The following is a 21,780-nucleotide window of genomic DNA, read 5'->3' as shown; positions in this document are numbered from 1 at the left end:
TAATCCCTGAGTGAAATTGTTTATTATTTAATTATATTACTTAAGAGTGGCCAGATCTCCAACACCGAAAAAAAATATAAATAAACAAGACAGTGCATATATAATTACTACGGGGATTCAAAATGAGGAGTTTGCGTACGATTTTAAATGAATGTAAGCAGTATTAATAACGTATTTAATATTTGTCCCATTTTTTGAGTATTAGGATAATGGTTAGTTGTGATGTTAATTTAAATAATAAAATGATTGGATGGTTTTTGAAAATCAGGGTCAGGATTATCGGGAAAGAGTTTAGATTATAGAAATAATTATTGTAATATAACTTACCCAATAATAGAATAAGTAGACATAATGAAATCAGTTTCGTTTATATTCGAAGGGTTTGCTCCAAATATTTTCGATTTTGTTTGAACGTTGACGAACGTTTCCGGGCCGACACGCAGCTGGTACATAGAAGTTTCACCTTCACCACGTTGAAGTGTGTTCTTTAAATGTACAGTAAATTTGCTAAGATCGTTCGGGTGACACAAATCTTGTACATTAGTTCCAATGAGCTCCTCCTGCAATTTTATTATTTAAATAACGACTATTTTTTACGGAGGTTAATGATAACTAATCACTCTAATTAATTAACGAGAATAACGACACCGATATCTGCACCGAAAGTTTAAATTCCTGCCCTATTTAAAGGGAGAAAAGTCGTTTTTTTTACTTGAGAGAAATTCTTCCCTCAAAAGAGGCAGAAATTTAAACTTTCAGGTACAGATCTAGTGAAAAATTTCCGCTGACTCGGGCCATTTTAGACGCAACTTGGAATGTCTTACTTTCCACCCTAGGTGTGTAATATATTATTTTTTTGCCAACGTTTCGTCACTTTGTGACTTCCTCACGCTTGACAATAAGACACAAATTTTTTAAAAAATTATTTTAAACATAAAAATTTATAAAACTTGTCTAGTTACCAAGTATTAAAATTTAAACATTTGTCAACAAATTAAGTATGTATTTTTAGTGAGAATTTTTTTTTAAAAAAACGTTGGCAAAAAATAAAAAAATAATTACATGTATATAAGTGTCCTTACTTCCTGTTAATTGATTAGAGTTATACTATGGACGTAAACAACTAAAGTAAAAATTAATCACGTAATCAGAAAGTAAAAATATTTATTGTCAATGGTTGTATTAAATTAGTAATAGAAGTTTTTACTGTCAGTAATTTATTTCTAAATGTCACCAAGTATTTTTCGCGACATTAAAATCATGACCTACGAACCACTAAAGGGTAGAATATATATTTTAAAAATAGGAGTTCAAATAAAAATACCTTTTTTATGTACTGAGTATAAGAGGATGAAAGCCAACTGGTATCAACATTAATAATACGTCCAGTAGTATCCAATTTAAGTGTAAACTGCTGTATTGAAGCAGCGTTTGAGGGTTTTTCGACGTATGAAATTCTACGTGCAACGCACATTACGCATGGACCAATATCAGATGATTCTGATGTAACATCATTATTATCTAAATGATCATTTGTGTTTGGAAGTATAGCAGAGCATATTTGCATCGATTCATATTTAGATATACGCTGCTGTTTTTCTTCAATAGATTCTTCTTGATCATCTGGTGGCTTAACTAAAAAACGACAGTTAAATGTTCGGTTTCTTGACTGTACTTGAGGCTCGCTCGTCCATCCTATAATTAACAAAATAAATTTGTTAATTAAAAAATATAAAAGCTAGGGTAGCAGTACCTTTTTTGCCCAGTTTTAGACATTGAAAAATTTAAATACATCTTTGTAAAAGGCGCGATAACATAAGTCATTTTTAAAATATGTTTAAAAAGTCTTTTTATCTCACTATTAAAATGGAAATTTTATTTTACACTTTTTCATTAATTAAAATAAAAGATTGAATGTCCAAAAATGGAGCAGTGGCCATAAATGGTACCTCTACCCTAGATAATTATTTTATAATTTTGAAAAAGAAAAAAAATAGAGAATATCTACACAGTAAAAAATATTTTTCTTCCCTCCGGGCGAAAAGCGTCAACTTTTTTCCCGCTGTGTGAAACGGAGTTGACGCTTTCCGCTTCCGTCGAGGAGAAAAATAGTATTGACACCTTGGGCAGTAAATAAGAAAGCCTCAGATCACATGTTTGTTGACCTCGGCTTCGCCTCGGCCAACTCATTACATGAGATCTGAGACATTTCTTACTTTCCTGCCCGAGGTGTAAAATATACTATTTAGTGATAAGAAAATTTTTATCTTTATTTCAACATGACAATTTTTCTTACGGTACAAAAAATAAATTATAAAAGTTAACATTTTTTTTTGTATCGCCACGGACATTTATAAAATTTTGAATTTACTTCCTGTATTACTCGACTGTGTTTAAATGTAAACAAAAATTTTGTGTTTGAATTCACCACAACTAGTCTGTGTTAAAAAATAACTCAAGTGTGGAGATTTTCTAACACAGATTACGTTGATTTTACCAGAATATTTTGTTACTGTGTAAGAGTAATTAAAGAAAGTAAGAAGTAAGAAATAGTTCTGACCTATTGACATGGGCATTAAGCTGGGCATAAAGGCTTGATGATCACCGTGATGAATAATATTATAAATATCCTTCCCGAGCACATCTTCCTTGGTGTAATTTATATACTGTTGTATATTGTCTGTTACAAATTCCACGCGACCCTCCGTGTTCACGACGAATAGAAAACCGTCCAAAGCCTGTGAAACATTAAAATATGTTGCATTGGCTGCAACGAACGAAAGTATACTAAATGTCTACTAAGTCGTTCCACGTATTTTTTTTTTCTGTTTATCTAAAGTAATTATAACAATATCAAAAAAAAAATATTTTTTAAGATATTATTATAATAATAATAAAAGTATGTAACGTCAAATTAAATACTTTGACTATGAGATATCGTTTCATCATTAGTGTCACTAATGTGGGGCTAATAGAAATCGTGATATGATAAGTTAATCGATTTTGAAACCAAATGGACATACAAAATAAAAACTGGGTCTATATTTATATATTTATTTCTTTTAAAATTAATTAATAATTCAAAAATAACTTAACTCTTAAACTGTCTTAATTTTTGTCCCATGTCGACTATCAGTAGGAATTAAAAAAAAATAAATTTTTATTTATATGATACTGGAGTCAGCTGACATCTAATAATTTTTTGATTTTTTTAAAAACCATAAATTATAAAAAAAAAAAATATTTGAAAAAATTGCACCCATAGTTTTTTTTAATTTTCTACATGTGCATATTTTAATTTTTTTTTTATTTTTTTATTGGTTCGTTGAAAATGAAATCCGAAAATTTTAAATTGTCTGTTAACTGCAGAATCATTTATTTATTACCTGGATGCGTTTCTTAGCAACTTACCTCGAGTAAAATGGGTCCAACTTGATCATTAGATAATATATTAGGATTCGAGGAGGAGACTTCGCCCTGTTGAACTGCATGACTATTATTGCCTTCTTGTCTCTGTAAATGCTGAATCTAAAAAAAATATTTATCAGATTTAATGGCAGTGAGTAATAGATAAAAATAAATTAAGTAAAAGTAAAAGTTTTAACATATTTTATATTTTTCTGAGAAAGTCATTTTTTTATTTTATTTTTGTATTTACTTATTAATTTATTTACTCATACAATACAACTAATTAATGACGACACCGTTTAGTTATCTATTCAACAATATACTCGTGATAAAAGCGTATAATGTGAGCAGTGAGTTATCGGGATAGCTTTTGATGACAATGTACTCAATACTTGCATTTATTATCTATATATCTTTGTTCGTTGGTTATTTAAAACAGTTTAAACACAAAGTTCAACTTATTTAAGATTTTTATCATATTAGTTTGTAATAAATATTTCATTAATTATTCAGCTGATCTCTCTTTTTTTTATTGTTTTCTTTTCACCTAAATTATATATAATTAATGACAAATATAAAGAGTATCTGATAAAGACTGTAATCAGTCGGATTTATAACATACTTTTTTTTTTACTTTGTACTATAAATGATTTATTATAATAATTTATTTTAAAATATCAATAGGGTAATTGTTGAAGTGTCAAAAATTTATTTTAAAAAAATAACTAGTAAAAAAAAAAATTTAAGTAAATTTTTCATTATTTAATAATGATACTGAAGTTAGCCGACGTCTACTAACTTTTGGATTTTTTTTAAAACGATAAAATATGAAAAAAAAATATTTGAAAAAATTGCACCGAAAGTTCATCCAATTTTCTGCAGGTGCATATTTTTATTTATTTATTTTTTTTTTATTAGTTTGTTGAAAAAAAAATCCGGAAGTTGATAATCATCTGTTAACTTCAAAATCATTATTTAATATTACGTACAGTGTAAAAAATTTTCGGAGTAAACGTGAATTAAATTCGAAATCACTCTGCTAGAAAAACAAACTCCTTGTTTACTTCGTATGCTGAATGATTTTTTTTGAAACTCCGGAACTCTGGCGGTAAGTTCGAATTTAAATAAAATCCGCAATTACTCCGAATTTTTTACAGTGTAATAAATATATATGTCTATCAATAAGTTTTAGAGTTAAATAATTAGAAATTGTACGAAATAAATTCCAATATTGGTATCAATGGATTTACCCTTTTTTAGGAAATATTTTTGCTGGCTTTAGAGGGTTGACTTTTTATTTATTTATAGATTTGTTGGCGGGTTGGTGAAAAAAAATATATATTTATAGCGAAACCTAAATTTTCGAGTAAGTTATTAGGGTTTGCGAAGAAAAAAAAATTGAAAAAAAAACTAGCCGCAATCCCACTGAAAGTAACAGTCAGCTTAGCACACGGACCCTAACGTTTTTCAAATTTGAAATCCCTGAGATTCAAAAATTAAGATTCTGTTACTTTTCTGTCTTCATAAACCTGCTGTCTAAGTATTAATTTCAAAAAATAATTATAGCAAGCCATAAATAAATATTTTCCGTGGGTAAACAGGACGAGCCTCTCAGCATCTTTATCAAGATCTCGTGTTAGGTTACACGTTTATTGAGTTCTAATTAATCTTAATCATTGGCCAATAAAAAAATGTCTCTAAATAACTTTTCGTATCTAATGAAATAAAAAAAAATTATTATTATAATCCTGACAATAGACAATTAACTACTTTAAGATTTTTTTTTCAATAATTCAACTGTCCAAAAAAAAAAAAATTAAAAATATGCACACGTAGAAAATTGAAAAACCTGCAGGTGCAATTTTTAAAAATAATTTTTTTTGAAATTTATCACTGAAAAAAAGTCCAAAAATTATCAGACGATAAAATATGATTCTGAAGTTAGTAGACAATTGAGAATTTTTGAATTTCTTTTTAGCATTAAAAAAAAAAAAAATGCGTATGTAGAAAATTATGAAAACTATAAGTGCATTTTTTTGAAATTTATTTTTTTTTTTTTGTAATTTATCGGTTTTAGAAAAATTAAAAAATTAGACATCAGTTAATTACAGTATCGTTAATTATTGTATCGAATGAGACGAAAACTAGCGGAATGCAGTAAGTACTGAGTAAAGTGTACATGAAATAAAATGAGTATGATATATATTAAAATGGAAGTTTTCTATTATCGGCTGAGTTCACGGTCGCTGAGAAAAACGTCCTTGAGTTTATATTTCCCGGCGCCGATAGATCGCGTCGTAATCTCAATGTGAATTAACGCGTGGCCTCGAGAAGTCGGTGACTCCCACAGAGTCCGACAAACGGGCCTGGCGACGTTGCCGCTTTTAAAACATAGTGCAGAGCAATGCACACAAGCACACGTAACACGCATAGCACACTAGCACACAAAATATAAATTTACAAACTGAAACTCTGCATCAATTTAATCATGAATTACCTGATGGCCACAACATCAAATTTACCGCTAATTCATATCCTAATTTTATCATCAATTCAGTATCTAACTTGATGACTAATAATTTATTATGTACAATTTTACTTACATCATACTCAATTTTACTTACATACATTACGAATCTTGTGTATTTATGTTATGACAAGGATCGTAAATTGAAAGTAAATCTGAGAAAGATGAAAAAAAAATGGCACAAATGGAGTTTGAAAAGTGCTTAATCATTTCTCTCGAACTCTTAATGTCTTGTAGTTTAATACCTTCCGACATCATCGACCAAATTACGGGCGTATTTTGTTTGGCTTCTCAACTCTCTATAATGGCCTCACATTTTATTACTCGTTAATTTTTCCAGATATTCATTTAATTCAAATTAAAGTCTTAATTTGTAGTGTAAGGCAACAACTAGACTTGCAGAAAAGTCAAAATCAATAAATTTTGCAACTAAAATGGAAAATAAAAATTGGAAAAATAGTTGACTATGGATCTGCCAATATATCGTCAATTATTTGAAGGAATTTATAAAAATTTTTATTCTTTACCAATGCTATGCTCGAACTGTCACCAATTCAAATTAATTTTTTGACATACGATAGTCCAATCTGTTCAAAAACTAGAATTCCTTTTTTTCTTTATTTTAAAATTGTGCGGGTAATTCAAAAACTCAAACGAACTAATTAAAAAGACCTAAAAGTTCACATCTCAAACGCTTATATAATAAAAACAAACGATTGAAATTTAAAAATTATCATAATCAGAATTTTTATTTATTTACTTTTTATCTCTATTTTTTTAGTCACTTAATTAATACATGACAACTCTGACATAATTCCTTATTAGGGATTCTTATTTTATTCACATTATAAATTTATTCAAAACAATATAATGCTGTTACTTAATTGAAAAGTATAATTAGCTGATACAAGAAATCTAAACTTTATTACTGATTGACTTGAATATCAAATTCTGAATTTGTGTATAAAAATTAATAAAAAAAGTTTGAAGTCTAGCATCCATTTTCGAATCAAATTTTTTTGTTCCTAATTATTGGCTCAGTAATAATAAAAATAAAAGAAAAAAAATTTTTCAAAATTCAAACAATTTCAAAAACTAGTATACGCATTAAACATTTTTTTTTTTTTATAAATTTTTGTGTCAGATGAGTTCAATATTCATCAACGATTCTGTTTGTTTATAAGTTTTTTGCTATGATTTTTTATTGCGCTATTAAGTATTCAAAAAAATCACATCTTAGTTTTAAAAAAAATTATTGACAATTTCGTAAACTTCAAAATATTCTTAATAAAGTCCGTTATTGTTTTTTAGCACAATTTTTTTTATTATGAAATATTTGTTCTAAAAATAAAAAAAAAAAAAAAGATACGTACGTCAGTTTTGAAAACTTGTCAGCCACTCATGCATTCAAAATTTCAAAATTACTTTGGTTTAATTAAAAAAAAATTTTTTTTACTGATTGATTTCATAATCACAGTAAAATATATACTCTGAAATGTATGAAAAATTAATAAAGTTTCAATTAAATAAGACTTTTATTTATTTCTGCTTATATCTATGACTTCTAATTGGTACACTTGTATTTTTAAATTTAATAAATCGTCCAATTACATGAGCGAATAAAAAAAATTGTCGTTAATTAAACAGTTGTTATCTTAATTGTTATGTTTGATCACCAATCATATGTATTACATTTTGTTTCATAGATAAAAAAACTTAAGAGTTCTTACGAAAAGGGGAAGCCAATAATTTTGATTTTTAAAAATTCATTAGTCGAAAACCGATAGTTCTATTAATTTAAAGACTGTTGTTACTTTGGGGCAAAAAAATAAAAGTCGTTAAGTAAATTCCAAGTTCTATGAAAAACAAAAAATTCAACTTGTCAATATATTATTGGCTATAACTCAAAACAAAATGGTCGAGCTGATAATAATAAATATATTTTTATATATTCTATCATAACTACAAAAAAACAAGTCAAATTAAAATGAAATATAAGTATGACTAATCTTTCAATCTGAGTAAAAATTTAAAAATTTTTTTTGTAGAATACAACTATAAGTAATTATAAGTTGTAAAATCAATTAAGTTCTTAATGTAATGCCCTTTGATATAAATCAAAAAAACTATTTTATCATAGGTATTTTTTTTATAATCAAGTGTCGGCGGCAATAGATTTCTGTTATTAGAAAATTTTTTAAAAATTAATAATAAGATATTTATATATAAATTTAATTTTGTCACGATATAAATTTAAATTTAGTTGAATAATTAATTTAATGAAAAAGTCGTAAAAGTGAAGAGCTCACGGTCCAAGTATTCAGTAGATCAACTTGATGAATCCAAGCTTAAATTTTAACATCACTATCAAATAGAAAAATTTATTGCAATCAATAAAATTTATTATTCTCGTTATATTTTTTATTGCAAATTTAAGTATATATTTTATTAATAATTTTTTTAAGAAAATAAAAAATGTATTTCAGGTTAAAAATTTCTTAAATATGAAGATACTGAAGTTAGCCAACGTCTAATAATTTTTGGAATTCTTTCAAACGATGAATTATAAAAAAAAAATATTCTAAAAAATTGCAGTTATAGTTTTTTTAATTTTCTATACATGCATTTTTTCAATTTTTTTTTTTTTCTAATTAATTTGTTAAAAAAAAAATCAAAAAATTATAAGACGTCGGCTAACTTCAGTACCACTAAATAAGACTTTTCTGATTTAAATTTAAGTCAGCTGAAACGAAACCAAGAAAAATTTAATTTTTTTGACTTAAAAGGATACTGAGGATGTCAAGTTAGCATCCCTTTAAGTCAAAAAAGTCAAATTTTCTTCGTTTCAATTTAGTTGGCTTAATTTTCACTCAAATTCAAGTTTAAAAAAACAAGTTTCTTCAAAATAATATAGGCAATAACGCAACATGTTGAATTTTTTGAATTTTATATTCAAAAATGAGCGGGAACATACCTTCAGAATTCTTTAAGAAATCAAAATGCATTTAATGACAAGTTAAATGCTTCCAAAAATATTAAACTTCCTTAGAAATAAAAAAAACGGATACCAAAGTGATCTTGTAAGTGTTCTATTATGGGCACGAAAAAAAATAATATGGTGATTAATTCATAAATATTTTTTCTTCCTGCTCTAAACAGTTTAATAAGAATTTACGGACAACCTTCACTCGCCCGTATCATCCAAACACTTTAAATTCAAGTTATTAAATTAAATCAAGTACACAATTGTAGATTTACAAGCACACAAATATACATCCTCACTTAATTAAATTCTCTATAAAAATATTAAAGACAAATTTTTTTTTTCCTAGACTTATCCGACATATTGAACAATTATTAAATAAATAATTTATTTAAATTAATATAAGATATTAATGTACCTGATCAACTGTTCTTTGTAGAATTTGACACTTATCCGTCTTGCCAGAGCTCATGTCCGTAGAGGAAATCAGTACGGCAAGCTCCTCGATGAACTCGTTCTCTTGAAAGCGTCGTCGCTTTTCATTAAGGCACTTATTACTAAAGTAGAGAAGAAGTAAGAGCCGTAATTTGAATAAATAAAATATATATTAATGATATAATTATAAATAAAAGTTTACTTAAACTTACATTTGTGACTGAGGCTTGGCATCTGATTTCTTTCTTTTTTTCGTGATGCCGCCGGTAGTTGCATTCATTTTAAACCCCGATGGGTTTTGTAATTCTCCAATATTCGGTCTAAACACAAATACATAATTCATAAATTTATCTAACAAAATCATCCATTAAATTTAAAAAAAAAAAATAACAAATTATATTTATTTTTAAAAATTTCCCCTTACTCTTCAGAATTAACAGAAAATATATTTTAAAAACCGCGATTTGAATCGCGCTTTATTGTCATTTTAAAATTTTTCTCTGATTCACTCACAATAAATCTCATTTATGATTTATGTACTGCACTAATTGAACATAAAAAAGACACTTTTTCAAATAAGCGTTGCCATGAACAAGCCTGAGATAATTTTGAGTCGAATCAAATTTTATTTTTACTTTTATGGGTTTCGGAAAATCGATTCGTGTGACTAGACGCGATGTCTTCTAAAAGACTTAATGAATTTATCTGTTTTTTTTTTACCGAGCTTAAGATTTTTTTGGGAAAAAAAAAACCTTTTCAAAAACACTACTGTAATTCTTATTATTAAATTAGTATTCATATTTAATCTAAACCCGAGAAGTTTTATTAAAATTTAAATCAAAATATTTTTTTTTTTGCGACAATGAGGTAATGGTAAAATAAAAAATGGCGGCTTCATACAAAAAGGCGGTTGATTTAAATCAATTTAATACATGTTCTTGAAGTTAGCCGACGTCTACTAACTTTTGAATTTTTTTAAAAATGATAAATTATAAAAAAAAAAAATTTTCAAAAAATTACACATATAGTTTTATAAATTTTCTACATGCGCATATTTTTAGTTTTTTTGTGGTTGTCTTGAAAAAAAAATCAAAAAATTGTTAATTGCTAACTTCGGAATCATTTTAATACACAGAGAAAAATAATTTTTTGGCGCGAGAAAAATTTTGAATTATGAATTGAAAACAAAAATTTTCTTAGTGAAATTTCAAATTCAAGTCAATCAGTAATTAATTTTATAAATCTATTGAAATTGAATATTAAAAAACTTTCTGATTAAGTAAGACTTGAAAATATTATTTAAAATTAAACTTTTCTGTTCATGAAGTAAGAACTCCTAATAAGTCATTGTCTAAATGTCACGTGTCATTTATATAAAAAAAAAATATGAAAGTTAAAAATGAAAATTCTCAATTTGATAGTTAGTAAATTTAAATTTATTATTTTTGTTTGACGTGAGTGTTTGAAGTGTAAACTTTCAGAATTTAAAAAACTTCATTTCTATGAATATATATTTTGAAACTATGAATATTTATAAATATTAAAATGAATCAAAATTAAAGGGACTATTGATTTATTTATATCTCACACACTATCACACACCAATTCGAGTGTAATCTTACACACATATCCTTCACCCCTTAGCAACGAAAACCGAATTGTCCTAGATAATTCAGACCTAACGAACTGATGTATACTGACTTGTCACGCGTTTACTTCCATACATTATTACACATTCAAAAAAAAATACTCTTTTCATGCATAATATTTATTATTATCTATTACGAATAAATAAACGGATAAAAATAAAATCGACCGTCAAAAAAAATGTATTTTAATCATGACCATAAATAAAAATTTTCATACTCACTAAAAAAAAAAATATTTATGTTAAAATTGTCTGAAAATTTTTATTATACCGTCTCATAATTTTTGGATTTTTGTCAAAACAATAAATTATTAAAAAAAAAATATTTTTAAAAATTGCACCTATAGATTTTTTAATTTTCTACATGTCCATTTTTTTTTTTTTTTTTTTTTCTTGTAATTGATTTAAAAAAAAAATCAGAAAATCATTATCAAAATTTTTACTCCATTACAAAAACGTCATTTAAAATTTTAAGTATTGAGTTTTAAAATATATATATTTTTTTTAGGTACAACGTGTAATGTGACTTATGACGTTTCAAGGAACTTTAATCGATGCCGAAGCCCGCCTCGTGCTTGTTAGTGAAAACTATTCGTTATATAGTACAGAGTAAAAGAGAATTAAAGAGACAACAAGTAAAGTTGAGTATAAAGTGAAGATAATGGAAGTTAAATCAAGAGGAAGAGTTAGTACTTTGCTTTATGGTATGGTATGGTTTAAAGAAACGTTATGAAATACAGTAGACAAGAATAGAATAAAAGTAGTGTGGAGTAAAGAAGAGTGAAGAAGTGAAGGGAGTTGAGAAATAAAGAGGAAGAGGAAGGGGATAGATGAAATATAAGTAAAGCCAAAACTACTAGTAGTATATAGCAAGGAATATAATAATAAATGGATGAGAAACACTGGGACCAGCTCAACTCGACGCAATGAGATTATACGTCATACGTCATTTGGATCAAGTAAAGTAGGCAGGCAAGCAAGCACGCATTCCCTACGCTTCATCACTTTTACTGGTGCTTTCTCAACTTTCTTCTTCTATTTCTTTTTATAATAAAATTTTTTTTATTCATTCTTTTCTTCACGACTGAATACATTCACTAATTCTGATAATCAATTGCATTATTCAGCTTAAAAAATTTTTTCCTCGTCATTTCTTTTTAAATAAACATTAAACACTTTCTTTTCGACTGACTAAAATATTTTTTTGAATATCAACACCCGAGTTGCAACAGCATTAGAAACTTTAAACAAGAAAGTCGATCTTCTTTAAAATAATAATAATAATGACAATAAAAAAAAGCCACAGATACTGTAGCTCACTTTTGAAATGAGCTATTTTTAATAATTTTTTTTTTTTTCACCGCCTACTTGTGATTTTTAAAAGAAATAAAGCATCTGCATCTTGACGTATTTAGATGTGAGGAAGCAAACGAGCGACAAAAGTACACAGAAAAAAATAAATTTAAATTAGGGTTTGAAATTTTAACTCGAAACCTGGGTGTCAATACGGAAAATTTTTAAATTTCAAACTATAAATTTTATAATACGTGTCGTTAATTTTTAAATTCAAATTTTACACGAAATTATTCTCGTTTGAATTACTATGGTGTCATAGTAAAGCCGAACCCTGGCCATCTGAGAGAATTAAATAAACACATAGAAAAATTACTATGGCCATAATAATTTTTTCATATTTATTTCAATGTCTGTCAAACGGCCACCATAGTCGGCTTTGAAATTCTTCCCATTTCGTCCCGGGAATTCGATTTGGATTTGAATTCGTCTCGGCCAGGTATGGGATTATTCGAGGCCTAATAATGTATATGTATATACACCTTAAAAAAAAAAAATGACACCGTAGAATTTCAAACAATAATTTCTTCATATATTTTTTCCTACATACAATATATTTTAATATATCTAACAATTATTTACGTTTTAATTACAGTAATTACTGATCACTTTATCATTATATTACTTGTCAATTCTCAATTTATATATTTCATTTTTTTCCGCGCAGCATAATAAGTACATATATGTTGATAGTCGTATCGATGTTTCTTCATTATCATTTTATTTTATCATCCACCCGCACAACAATAAATATAAATATCATATATTTTTTACTTATATTTTACACCACTGCCAGTAGTAAAAATAATTTGACATCCATTGAAACATCATTTTAATTATTCTAAATACCTCGTGCTCTACGTCGAGTATATTGATATTATCACATTAATTTTTATCACAAAATTCTATTGTTCCTCGTATAATTAAATAGTAGTAAAAAAAAAATTTAAAAAAAAAAAAAACGGAGACTGAATAAATTCAAATACACATAGCGCACTACAATACTACAGTAGTATAGTAAACGAGGAACTTGGAAACATAATGTGATTAGATGTCTTCGCGCGTAATAACAACATATATACAAATATATAAGTATAGATGTGCATAATATATACAGTGTATGTAGACATATATCTGTTAAGCATGGCTGCAAGTCTATAATACACTCGTACATTCACTTACTCACTTACTCACACACTAGTTTATCAATGTATAGTAAAGTAGCTTTGATAATATGACTTAACTCGCTTATGTTACCCGCGAGTATTGGTCGAGCAGCAGAACGACTCGTATGCGGGACCTGTACCCGCCGTTGCAATATAGGTCAGTGGGCCAGGGCGATCGTGGCAACGCGGACTTGCGCGCGAGCCAACGACGTCCAACGCCCGCGTTCTCTTCATATCATATGTATATATATATATAAATATAAAAATCATCAATCGTTTTATTCTCACTTTTGAAAAAAACCGATTATGGCGATTTCAATCTCTAAATCTGTAACTACATATATTTATATATATGTATGTATATATATATATATATATATATATATATATATATATATATGTACATATGTAATACTCTTACAACATACATGTAATATAATCATTTGAATTTAATCGTTGCTATTTATTTATTATTTTTTATCTTTTCTTTCGATTTTTTAAAAATTCTCCAGCAACGAGTTGTTGCATTGTTACTTTGTATCAAACAATTATTAAGTGCTGCTGTAATCATACGCGATGTCTCGCTTAACCTAGACCTCAATCAGAGTGATCTCGTGCTCGTTACTATCCAAACATTTTAGCAGTAAATAACACGTGCGTTAGCTTAGAAAAATAAATTGATAAATTGTTTTTAAAAAGCTATAAGTATTTTTTTCTCTGTATAATTAGTGAGTTGAAAATGGTTAAAAAATACAGGATAAGATTTTTTTTTTATAGACTATCTGGCGTAATAGGTCGATCGATGCGGGATCTATTATTATGCAAAGATATACGAGCGTTTGAGGGAGTCACCCCCGTTTGTTGTATACTTGCAAATTAACCGCACGTATCTTCCAGCCAATTAACGTTAATTACGAAATAATCCTTTTTCTTGTAACATCATTTTGTGGTCAAGTGGAAAGTTATTAAAAATAGTCAATTTTTTATAGACCATCTTTTTGTGGGATGTATGAATATCAACAATTGTACTGTCAACAATCGGAAGTCAATTTAGAGTGATTGCGGATTTTTTACTTCCTTACACTGTAAAAATTTGCAGCGTGAATGTGATTAAATTCAGAGTGGATGACTTTATTTATTTAATCCCTTGGAGTGAAATTTACTCCGAAGGGGAGTTAATTTTGATATTAAGACTCCGGACTTTTTAAAAAAGTGAGGGAGTGAAGTCGGATTTAAATAATATCCGTAATCATTTCGAATTCACCCCTGATTTTTTACAGTGAATTTGAAGTTCCGGAGTTTTAAAAAGTCATTGCATACGGAATAAATAAGGAGTTTTTTTTCAGTAAATTGATTTTGGAGTGATCAGGAATTAATTTCAATCCGCATTTACTCCGATTCGGAGTTTTAATATTAAAATGAACTCCACTTCAAGGGGGTTAAATAAATAAAGACATCCTCGCCGGATTTACTCCACGTTCACTCGAAAAATTTTTGACAGTATATATTTATATATGTCTAGGTATTGGGCCCTCTGGTGTGTATTTAGAACTTTTAAACAACCGTAGTAATTTTTCGTTGTCAAGCAAGATTGTATGCCTACTATTATGAAAGAATGATGTTCGACAGCTGACCGGAAGGTGTCTCACGATTGTCGATGCTTGTTTTACTTTCATTTTATATATAAAAATCTATACATTGATAAATAGATTTTTTTTATTACTATTACTCCACTACAATAGTAATTATTTAAATTAAAAATAATATTGTTGTATTGCGTCAATTTGAATGACAAGTGAAGTAACATAAACGTGTACAGAAGACGACGAATGAGATGAGGAGGATGCCAACTACAACGCGGAACGATGACGGCAAACAAGGGCCAGACGTAATACGCGTCGAACGCGAGAGTGGAGTGGAATAAAAAAAAAAATGAGAGAAGAATAAGTGGGAATAAACCAACGTTGCCATGTCGACTCTCAATCTCTTCTGTATACCTCCGTTTTACCTCTTCATTATATACCTGGTGGTTTTTTTTTTTCTTTTTTTTTTTTTTTTTTACGTAATATAAAATAAAGCTCGTATTACAATCAAACAATATAACCGCAGTGACGATTGTTACTTATTTTATTTAAGTAAAATAAATTTTTATTTCACATAAAAATAATAATAATTATTATTATTTATTTATTTATCTGCATTTATTAAAGAATTATTTAATAAAACTAGAGTGTATGTTATGTCTAACGCATAACACGTTCTCTTGGTACGGCTGCATGGTGACGTAACACACGTCTCTTTGCGTCAGCACAAGTGTGACAACGTGCCACTGAGCCAATAGCTATGTCACATGCGCGAGACAGATCGAATTAAAAGGGATTATTTACCCTTTGTACTTTATGACAATGATTAATTTAAAATAATTTATAATTATGACGTATTTTAATGCCTGTTACTTAAATACCTTTTGTAACATTTCAAATCCAGGTATTATTTATAATAATAATAGTAAAAACAAAAGTATATGTGTATAAGAATGGATATATATAATTTTTTTGATGAAAATTGGAGAATGAAATAGAAAAAAAATTTTAAATTAAAAGAGCGGGAAATTTCAAATTTAAATTTGAAAGTGTGATTTCTGGGTTTTATTCAATGTTTCCTATATTTCTGAAGACATAATAATTTACGAAAGAGAGAGGCCTTAGTGATTGCCTCCATTTCTTTGCTCATCGAGTGTAGTAAGAGGTAAAAGGGACAGTAATGACCTTGAAAATCTAGGCACGCAAACGGTTCTCATCTAATCGTATCGTTGTTTCTCTATACTTGTCTATTGTTTTAAGAATATAATAAAATAATATTTAAGGTTTTAAAAATTTCGTAATGAAAACGTCAATTGAATTTAAATTAAGTAAAAAAATGACTTTTTAATACAAGAAAACACCTTGTCTAGATTGATGATATATTTGAAAGGATATATGTATCTATATAATGTATATTAGTGTAATATATTAATGGCGAAATGAATATAAAGAATTATTTGACGGCAATTTTGTCGACATAATTCAATCAAGATAACGAAAAACAAGTAAAGGAAAGTTTTGAGTGTAATTGAACATTGTGCGTAAATATATACAGTACATTTATATGTGGTACTAAGTAACCATTCGTGCAACTGTTTTACTCCAATTGTATCAATATATGCAAAGTTATTACCTCTGCAGCCAAGTGTTAACATCAGAATAATTTGCATACTATTCAACAAAAGCGCAATGAAAATTTTATCAATTTATATTTTTAAAAATATGTGATCCCCAAGTTAGCAGACAATTGACAATTTTCACATTTTTTTACAACAAATTAATTGCAAATAAATATAAACTAAAAATATGCGCATGTAGAAAATTACAAAAGCTATAGGTGCAATTTTTTGAATATTTTGTTTTTTTTAATTTATCGTTTTTAAAAAAATCCAAAAGTTATTAGACGTCGGCAGACTTGTGATTCTGAAGTTAGCAGACAAGTAAAAATTTTCGGATTTTTTTTTAGCATATCAATTACTAAACAATAAAAAATAAAAATATGCACATATAGAAAATTTAAAAAACTATAAGTGCAATTTTTAAAAATATTTTTTTTTTTCAAATTTGTGATTTGTAAAAAAAATTCAAAAATTATTAGACCTTGATAAGCTTTAGTATCATAAAAATACTATTAATTGATCAAATAATTGACATCTATAAAATCGTTTTTTTTTTTTTTTTATACCTTAAGAGTATTTTTAAAAACTAAAAAAATTTTTAAAATTTCATCGGCTATTAAATTTGAGTTTATCTTATCTTTACTGTAAAATATATATTTCAAGGTCCTGTACTAGCTCCTGCGCGCACCTGTACCACACAACACACATAACAATGTATGGGTTACACAAGTCGTCCAAAAAGACGAGCCGCATGCGTACCCATGCGCACCGGATGTGTTCGAACAGATGTTTAGCCCGACGTTGCTTTCGAATAGCTGCAATGTGCCGCGAAGAGAAGAGACTATCGATTAACTAAAACGAGAATTTTCTACCAAGATTAGTTTATTTAGTAACTCAATTATTTTTTCCTACACACACTTACATCTAAGCAACTCTTTCCAATAATTATTACCTCAAAAAAAAAAAAAATCCAATCAGATAAAATTCACATTAGTCCATATAGATAAAAAAAAAAAAACAAGTAATTTTAAATAAAAAAATCGGTGTTATTTTCAAGGACAAAGGTAGAAATATATGACCCAAAATATAGCCGCCTAAAAATTTACTTTCGTTAAAAAAAAATATATACATATATATGTTTACATGAACGCTTATTTATTACGTAAGATAAATTAAGGAATAGAATAAAAAAAATGGTTGGAATTTAATGCAGGCAATGGTTGACCCAAAGATACGAGGAGAGACTCAAAGTATAGAGCCGACCTGCCCTAAAATCGTGTATACGTATCTCCATATCGGCTAGTGTGCTCGCATGCCATGAAATAACTTTTGAAAGGGCAAAGTCGAGAGTTGTGGAGAAAAATAGAACGGGAACTGACTGATGTCATATGTAATATACATATATATATATATATATATATATATATATAGATATGCGCAAAATAGTCGAATGGAGCACACGCGCGAATTTAACAATTTGAGTAAAATTTAAAAAGTAGAGCCGCGGGATGTGATATTGGGTGAGAAGAGCACGAAATTGTGGAGAAATACGAAATTTAGGTTCGGTTTTTAAATAAAAGTAAAAAAAGCATGAGAACGAATAAAGTATACACGTCGAACACGACGCGTCCTTACAATTCTCCCCACCAAAGTGTAGTTTTGTGTTCCCGCTTCGCCGGGCATCCGTCGCGTGAAGCGCGTTCGTGACGCACCAACGTAGCAACGATCCACCACCGCCCATGCCAACAAATTTGTTCGGAACTTGGGCTGTTGGTTGAGTATATGGTAGAGCTAACGAAAACCAACCCACGGCCAGCACTTATATATATTTATATTTATATTGTTATACTGGAAATTAAAGAATGTGGAAGACGATAGATGTGAAAATATGACTGCTGCTTAGTTATATACAAAAGACGTTTTTTTATTCCCAGACTCCACACCCTCGGACCCTCCATTGCCCCAACAAACCATTAGGAACAACCAAAGTATCGACGTGGAAAAAATAAAGTTACGTGGGTATGGTCGTCGGTATATTTTCTCAGCCGGGATAAATATCGTGGCTGTTGGTCCTTTTTTAGTTACACTTGTTATTTTTTTTTATACTGATATTTATTTTATTTATCGCTTGTATAACAACGGCTACGGTACATTTATAATTTTATCCACATATTAAACTTTTAATTATTGAAATTGTTTTTTGTTACTTTCCGAAATTTGGGAGAATTTTTTTTGTTTATAATTAATTGTTTATAAAAAAAAAAAGTCAATTTTCAAATGCGCCTGTATTAATTATCGTTGAGTTAATCATTAATAAGAGTCATCAAGTATTTTATCTTCTAATTAAAAATTCAAAAATTTTACGGTAATTAAGCTAGCAGACAATTAGCAATTTTAGGATTTTTTTTCTATCACTTAATTTAAAAAAAAAAAAAAAAGTAAAAATATGCACTTGTAGAAAATTAAAAAAACTATAGGTGCAATTTTTTCAAATATTTTTTTTTTATACTTCATGGTTTTTAAAAAAATCCAAAAATTATTAGACGTCGGCTAATTTCAATATCATAAAAATTTAAATGTTCGTTCTGTATTGAGCTGACAAATTATTTAAAAAAAAAAAAACTAAAATGAATTAAAAAATTTTTACTAAAAATATAGAAAAATCTGGAATTTTAAAAAAGTTTTATAACTTGTAATTAAAAATATATTTCAAGAATCTATTGGATACAAACTTCCATATCTAATTTTAGTAAAAAATAAAAATAAAATTTTCCTCTATAAGTTGGGATTCCCACAGAGTTTGGAAAAACTTATTACATTTCTGCTCGAAATTTTAAAATAATCAATCAATAAAGTACTCGGTTTTCATAAAAAATAAATTTATTTTACCGTAAACTTTTGTGATAAAAAATAAAAAAATGAAAATGAATATTTTATAAATCCAAATATATACATATTTGTATCAGGCATTTATTTTTAGAGAAAAAAAATATGTTTTGGTATTATTTGATAAGAAAATTATACACAAAACAATACGGACTTAGAAACCCATAATTCCTATCATTAAATAATAAAAAAATAAACACGGTAACTACTGTTATGATAACATTATTATTTTAAAAAATAAATAATAGACATATAGAAATAATGTTGGGTATGGTAAAAATAAAATTCACCTGTTACAATATCACATAACATTTAATTCAGATAGCTTAAACAATAAAATGTAATTTAAGTATCAAATACTAGTCCAAACTAACGTCACTAAATAAGATATCGATTTTATTACAATGGCGTTTCCCGTTTTTATCATATGTATATTTTATATTTTTGTGTTTACTTTATTATCCAATAATATACCAACAGTATACCAATATTAATTAATATCAATTGATATTATATATATTTAATCAAGTGATACTAATTGATTGTCAGCTGTAGTGAATTACATCCCAGAAAAAAAAAACGAAAATAATTTATAAAATATATCAATTCAATTTTCACAAATACCTTTAATTTAATTTTATATATTTTTTAAAATTTTTGTTTACTCAGCGATAAGGTAAAAAAATATATTTTTATTTAAAACGCAAATTAAAAGTAAGTAAAAAAATGGAAGAGTAGTAGCTGATACGAGCAAAGGTGAGGTTGGCTGGTGGTGGTGCGGTAGGCAAGAGATTGGATGCTAGATGGATGACGAGAGTAACTCGCTGCGAAATCGATACAACACACGCGTCAGCCAGCGGATTCTAGGGAAAGGGTAAGGGGGTCGCGACGGCGGCGCACTGATCAACGGGGGTTGTATCGGGGGTGGCTTATCAGGGGTGCAAGGGATGAAGAGAGTAAAGCAGCACATTATCGACCAGTCTGCGAAGAACAAGCGTCAGCCGAGGACGGAGGTCAAGGTCGACAAAGGTACCACGCCTGCTTACGCTCAGCCTTTACTTTTCATCTGACACCATCAGTCTCTCCCTCTCTTAAACTTTTTTTATTTATTCATTTATTGTTTTTTTCCCCATTATTTTCTTTTAAACTTCCATATAATGTAATATAACACAATAGTTGACGTTGTGGTCCTTTAGTCATATCTGTATTCCACAATCATGATTCACAATTGACCAAGCGGAACATCTGCTACTGGAACTCTTACTTCAGCACTTTTTTTTGACGTGTATACCAATTCACGTTTATTTAATTTTTTTTTTACTCTTTAATGAGTATGCGGTAGTTAATTTATTTTTTTTTTTTTTTAAATTCCAATATACGTGATTATCAATTGCGTCATAACGAGGTTACTGTCTTAACATATTTCAAATGAATTGAGATATTGGTAACTGATACCGCGGTTTAAAGACAAATTTTATTTTGTAATCATTTTCATTTTTTTTTTCTAACGCAACGAAATATTTTTTTTTAGAAATTTCGTCGACTATTTTCCAATAGCTTAACAAATTATTAATTTAATAACGAGTTTTTTATTTTTTGTCATTACAATATTTTATTTCATTTAAATTTAAAATTAAAAAATTTATTTTTTTTCTAAACAAATTATTTAAAAAATTATATTTATACAAATTGGTTTGATATTTTTTGAATTGTTTGAAAATATGAGTTTTTTGTTTTTGTTTTTAAATTTATAATTATAAAAAATACGAATAAATTAATATAAACGTAAAATAATTAAAATCAAAATTGATAAGCGATAATAAAAAAGATAACATTTTTTAAAAAATATTATAATTATTTTTTATTTAACCCAGTTTTTCTTATTTACTTATTCTTTAATATATAAAATGATAAATCAACAATTATTTCATAATATAACGTCAGTATGAATATTTTCATTCACATACCGACGAATTTTTTTCATTATTAACATTTTAATTTTAAATTCTTCAACATATTTACTAATTCAATAAAATTATCAACCAACATATATTTATATTATTTTTAAATCCACAACACAAGCATTTTTTAACTGCGCATTTAATGGAACAATTAAACCATCGAGTTAATTTTTTAGATAACGAAATTATGAAGTTAAATTTTAATCACAGA

The 21,780-nt window shown here is 27.6% G+C and overlaps 1 protein-coding gene across 7 annotated transcripts in view; it reads right to left on the bottom strand.

The window, feature by feature from the left end:
* LOC103576844 (nuclear receptor coactivator 2) overlaps positions 1–21,780 on the bottom strand; it is a 54,926-nt gene that overhangs the window by 18,920 nt on the left and 14,226 nt on the right. For all 7 annotated transcript variants that reach the window (XM_008557247.3, XM_008557244.2, XM_008557248.2 and 4 more), the window contains 6 exons: positions 9,566–9,673; positions 9,337–9,475; positions 3,412–3,528; positions 2,561–2,738; positions 1,325–1,695; positions 328–560 (listed from right to left, as the gene is read on the bottom strand). In XM_008557247.3, the coding sequence (XP_008555469.1) occupies positions 328–560; positions 1,325–1,695; positions 2,561–2,738; positions 3,412–3,528; positions 9,337–9,475; positions 9,566–9,633 (1,106 nt within the window). In that variant the 5' untranslated portion in view covers positions 9,634–9,673. The remainder of the gene's footprint in view (positions 1–327; positions 561–1,324; positions 1,696–2,560; positions 2,739–3,411; positions 3,529–9,336; positions 9,476–9,565; positions 9,674–21,780) is intronic.

The sequence above is a fragment of the Microplitis demolitor genome, chromosome 7, assembly GCF_026212275.2.
Source record: "Microplitis demolitor isolate Queensland-Clemson2020A chromosome 7, iyMicDemo2.1a, whole genome shotgun sequence".
Classification (NCBI taxonomy): domain Eukaryota; kingdom Metazoa; phylum Arthropoda; class Insecta; order Hymenoptera; family Braconidae; genus Microplitis; species Microplitis demolitor.
This window is presented reverse-complemented; position numbering and strand designations above follow the sequence as displayed.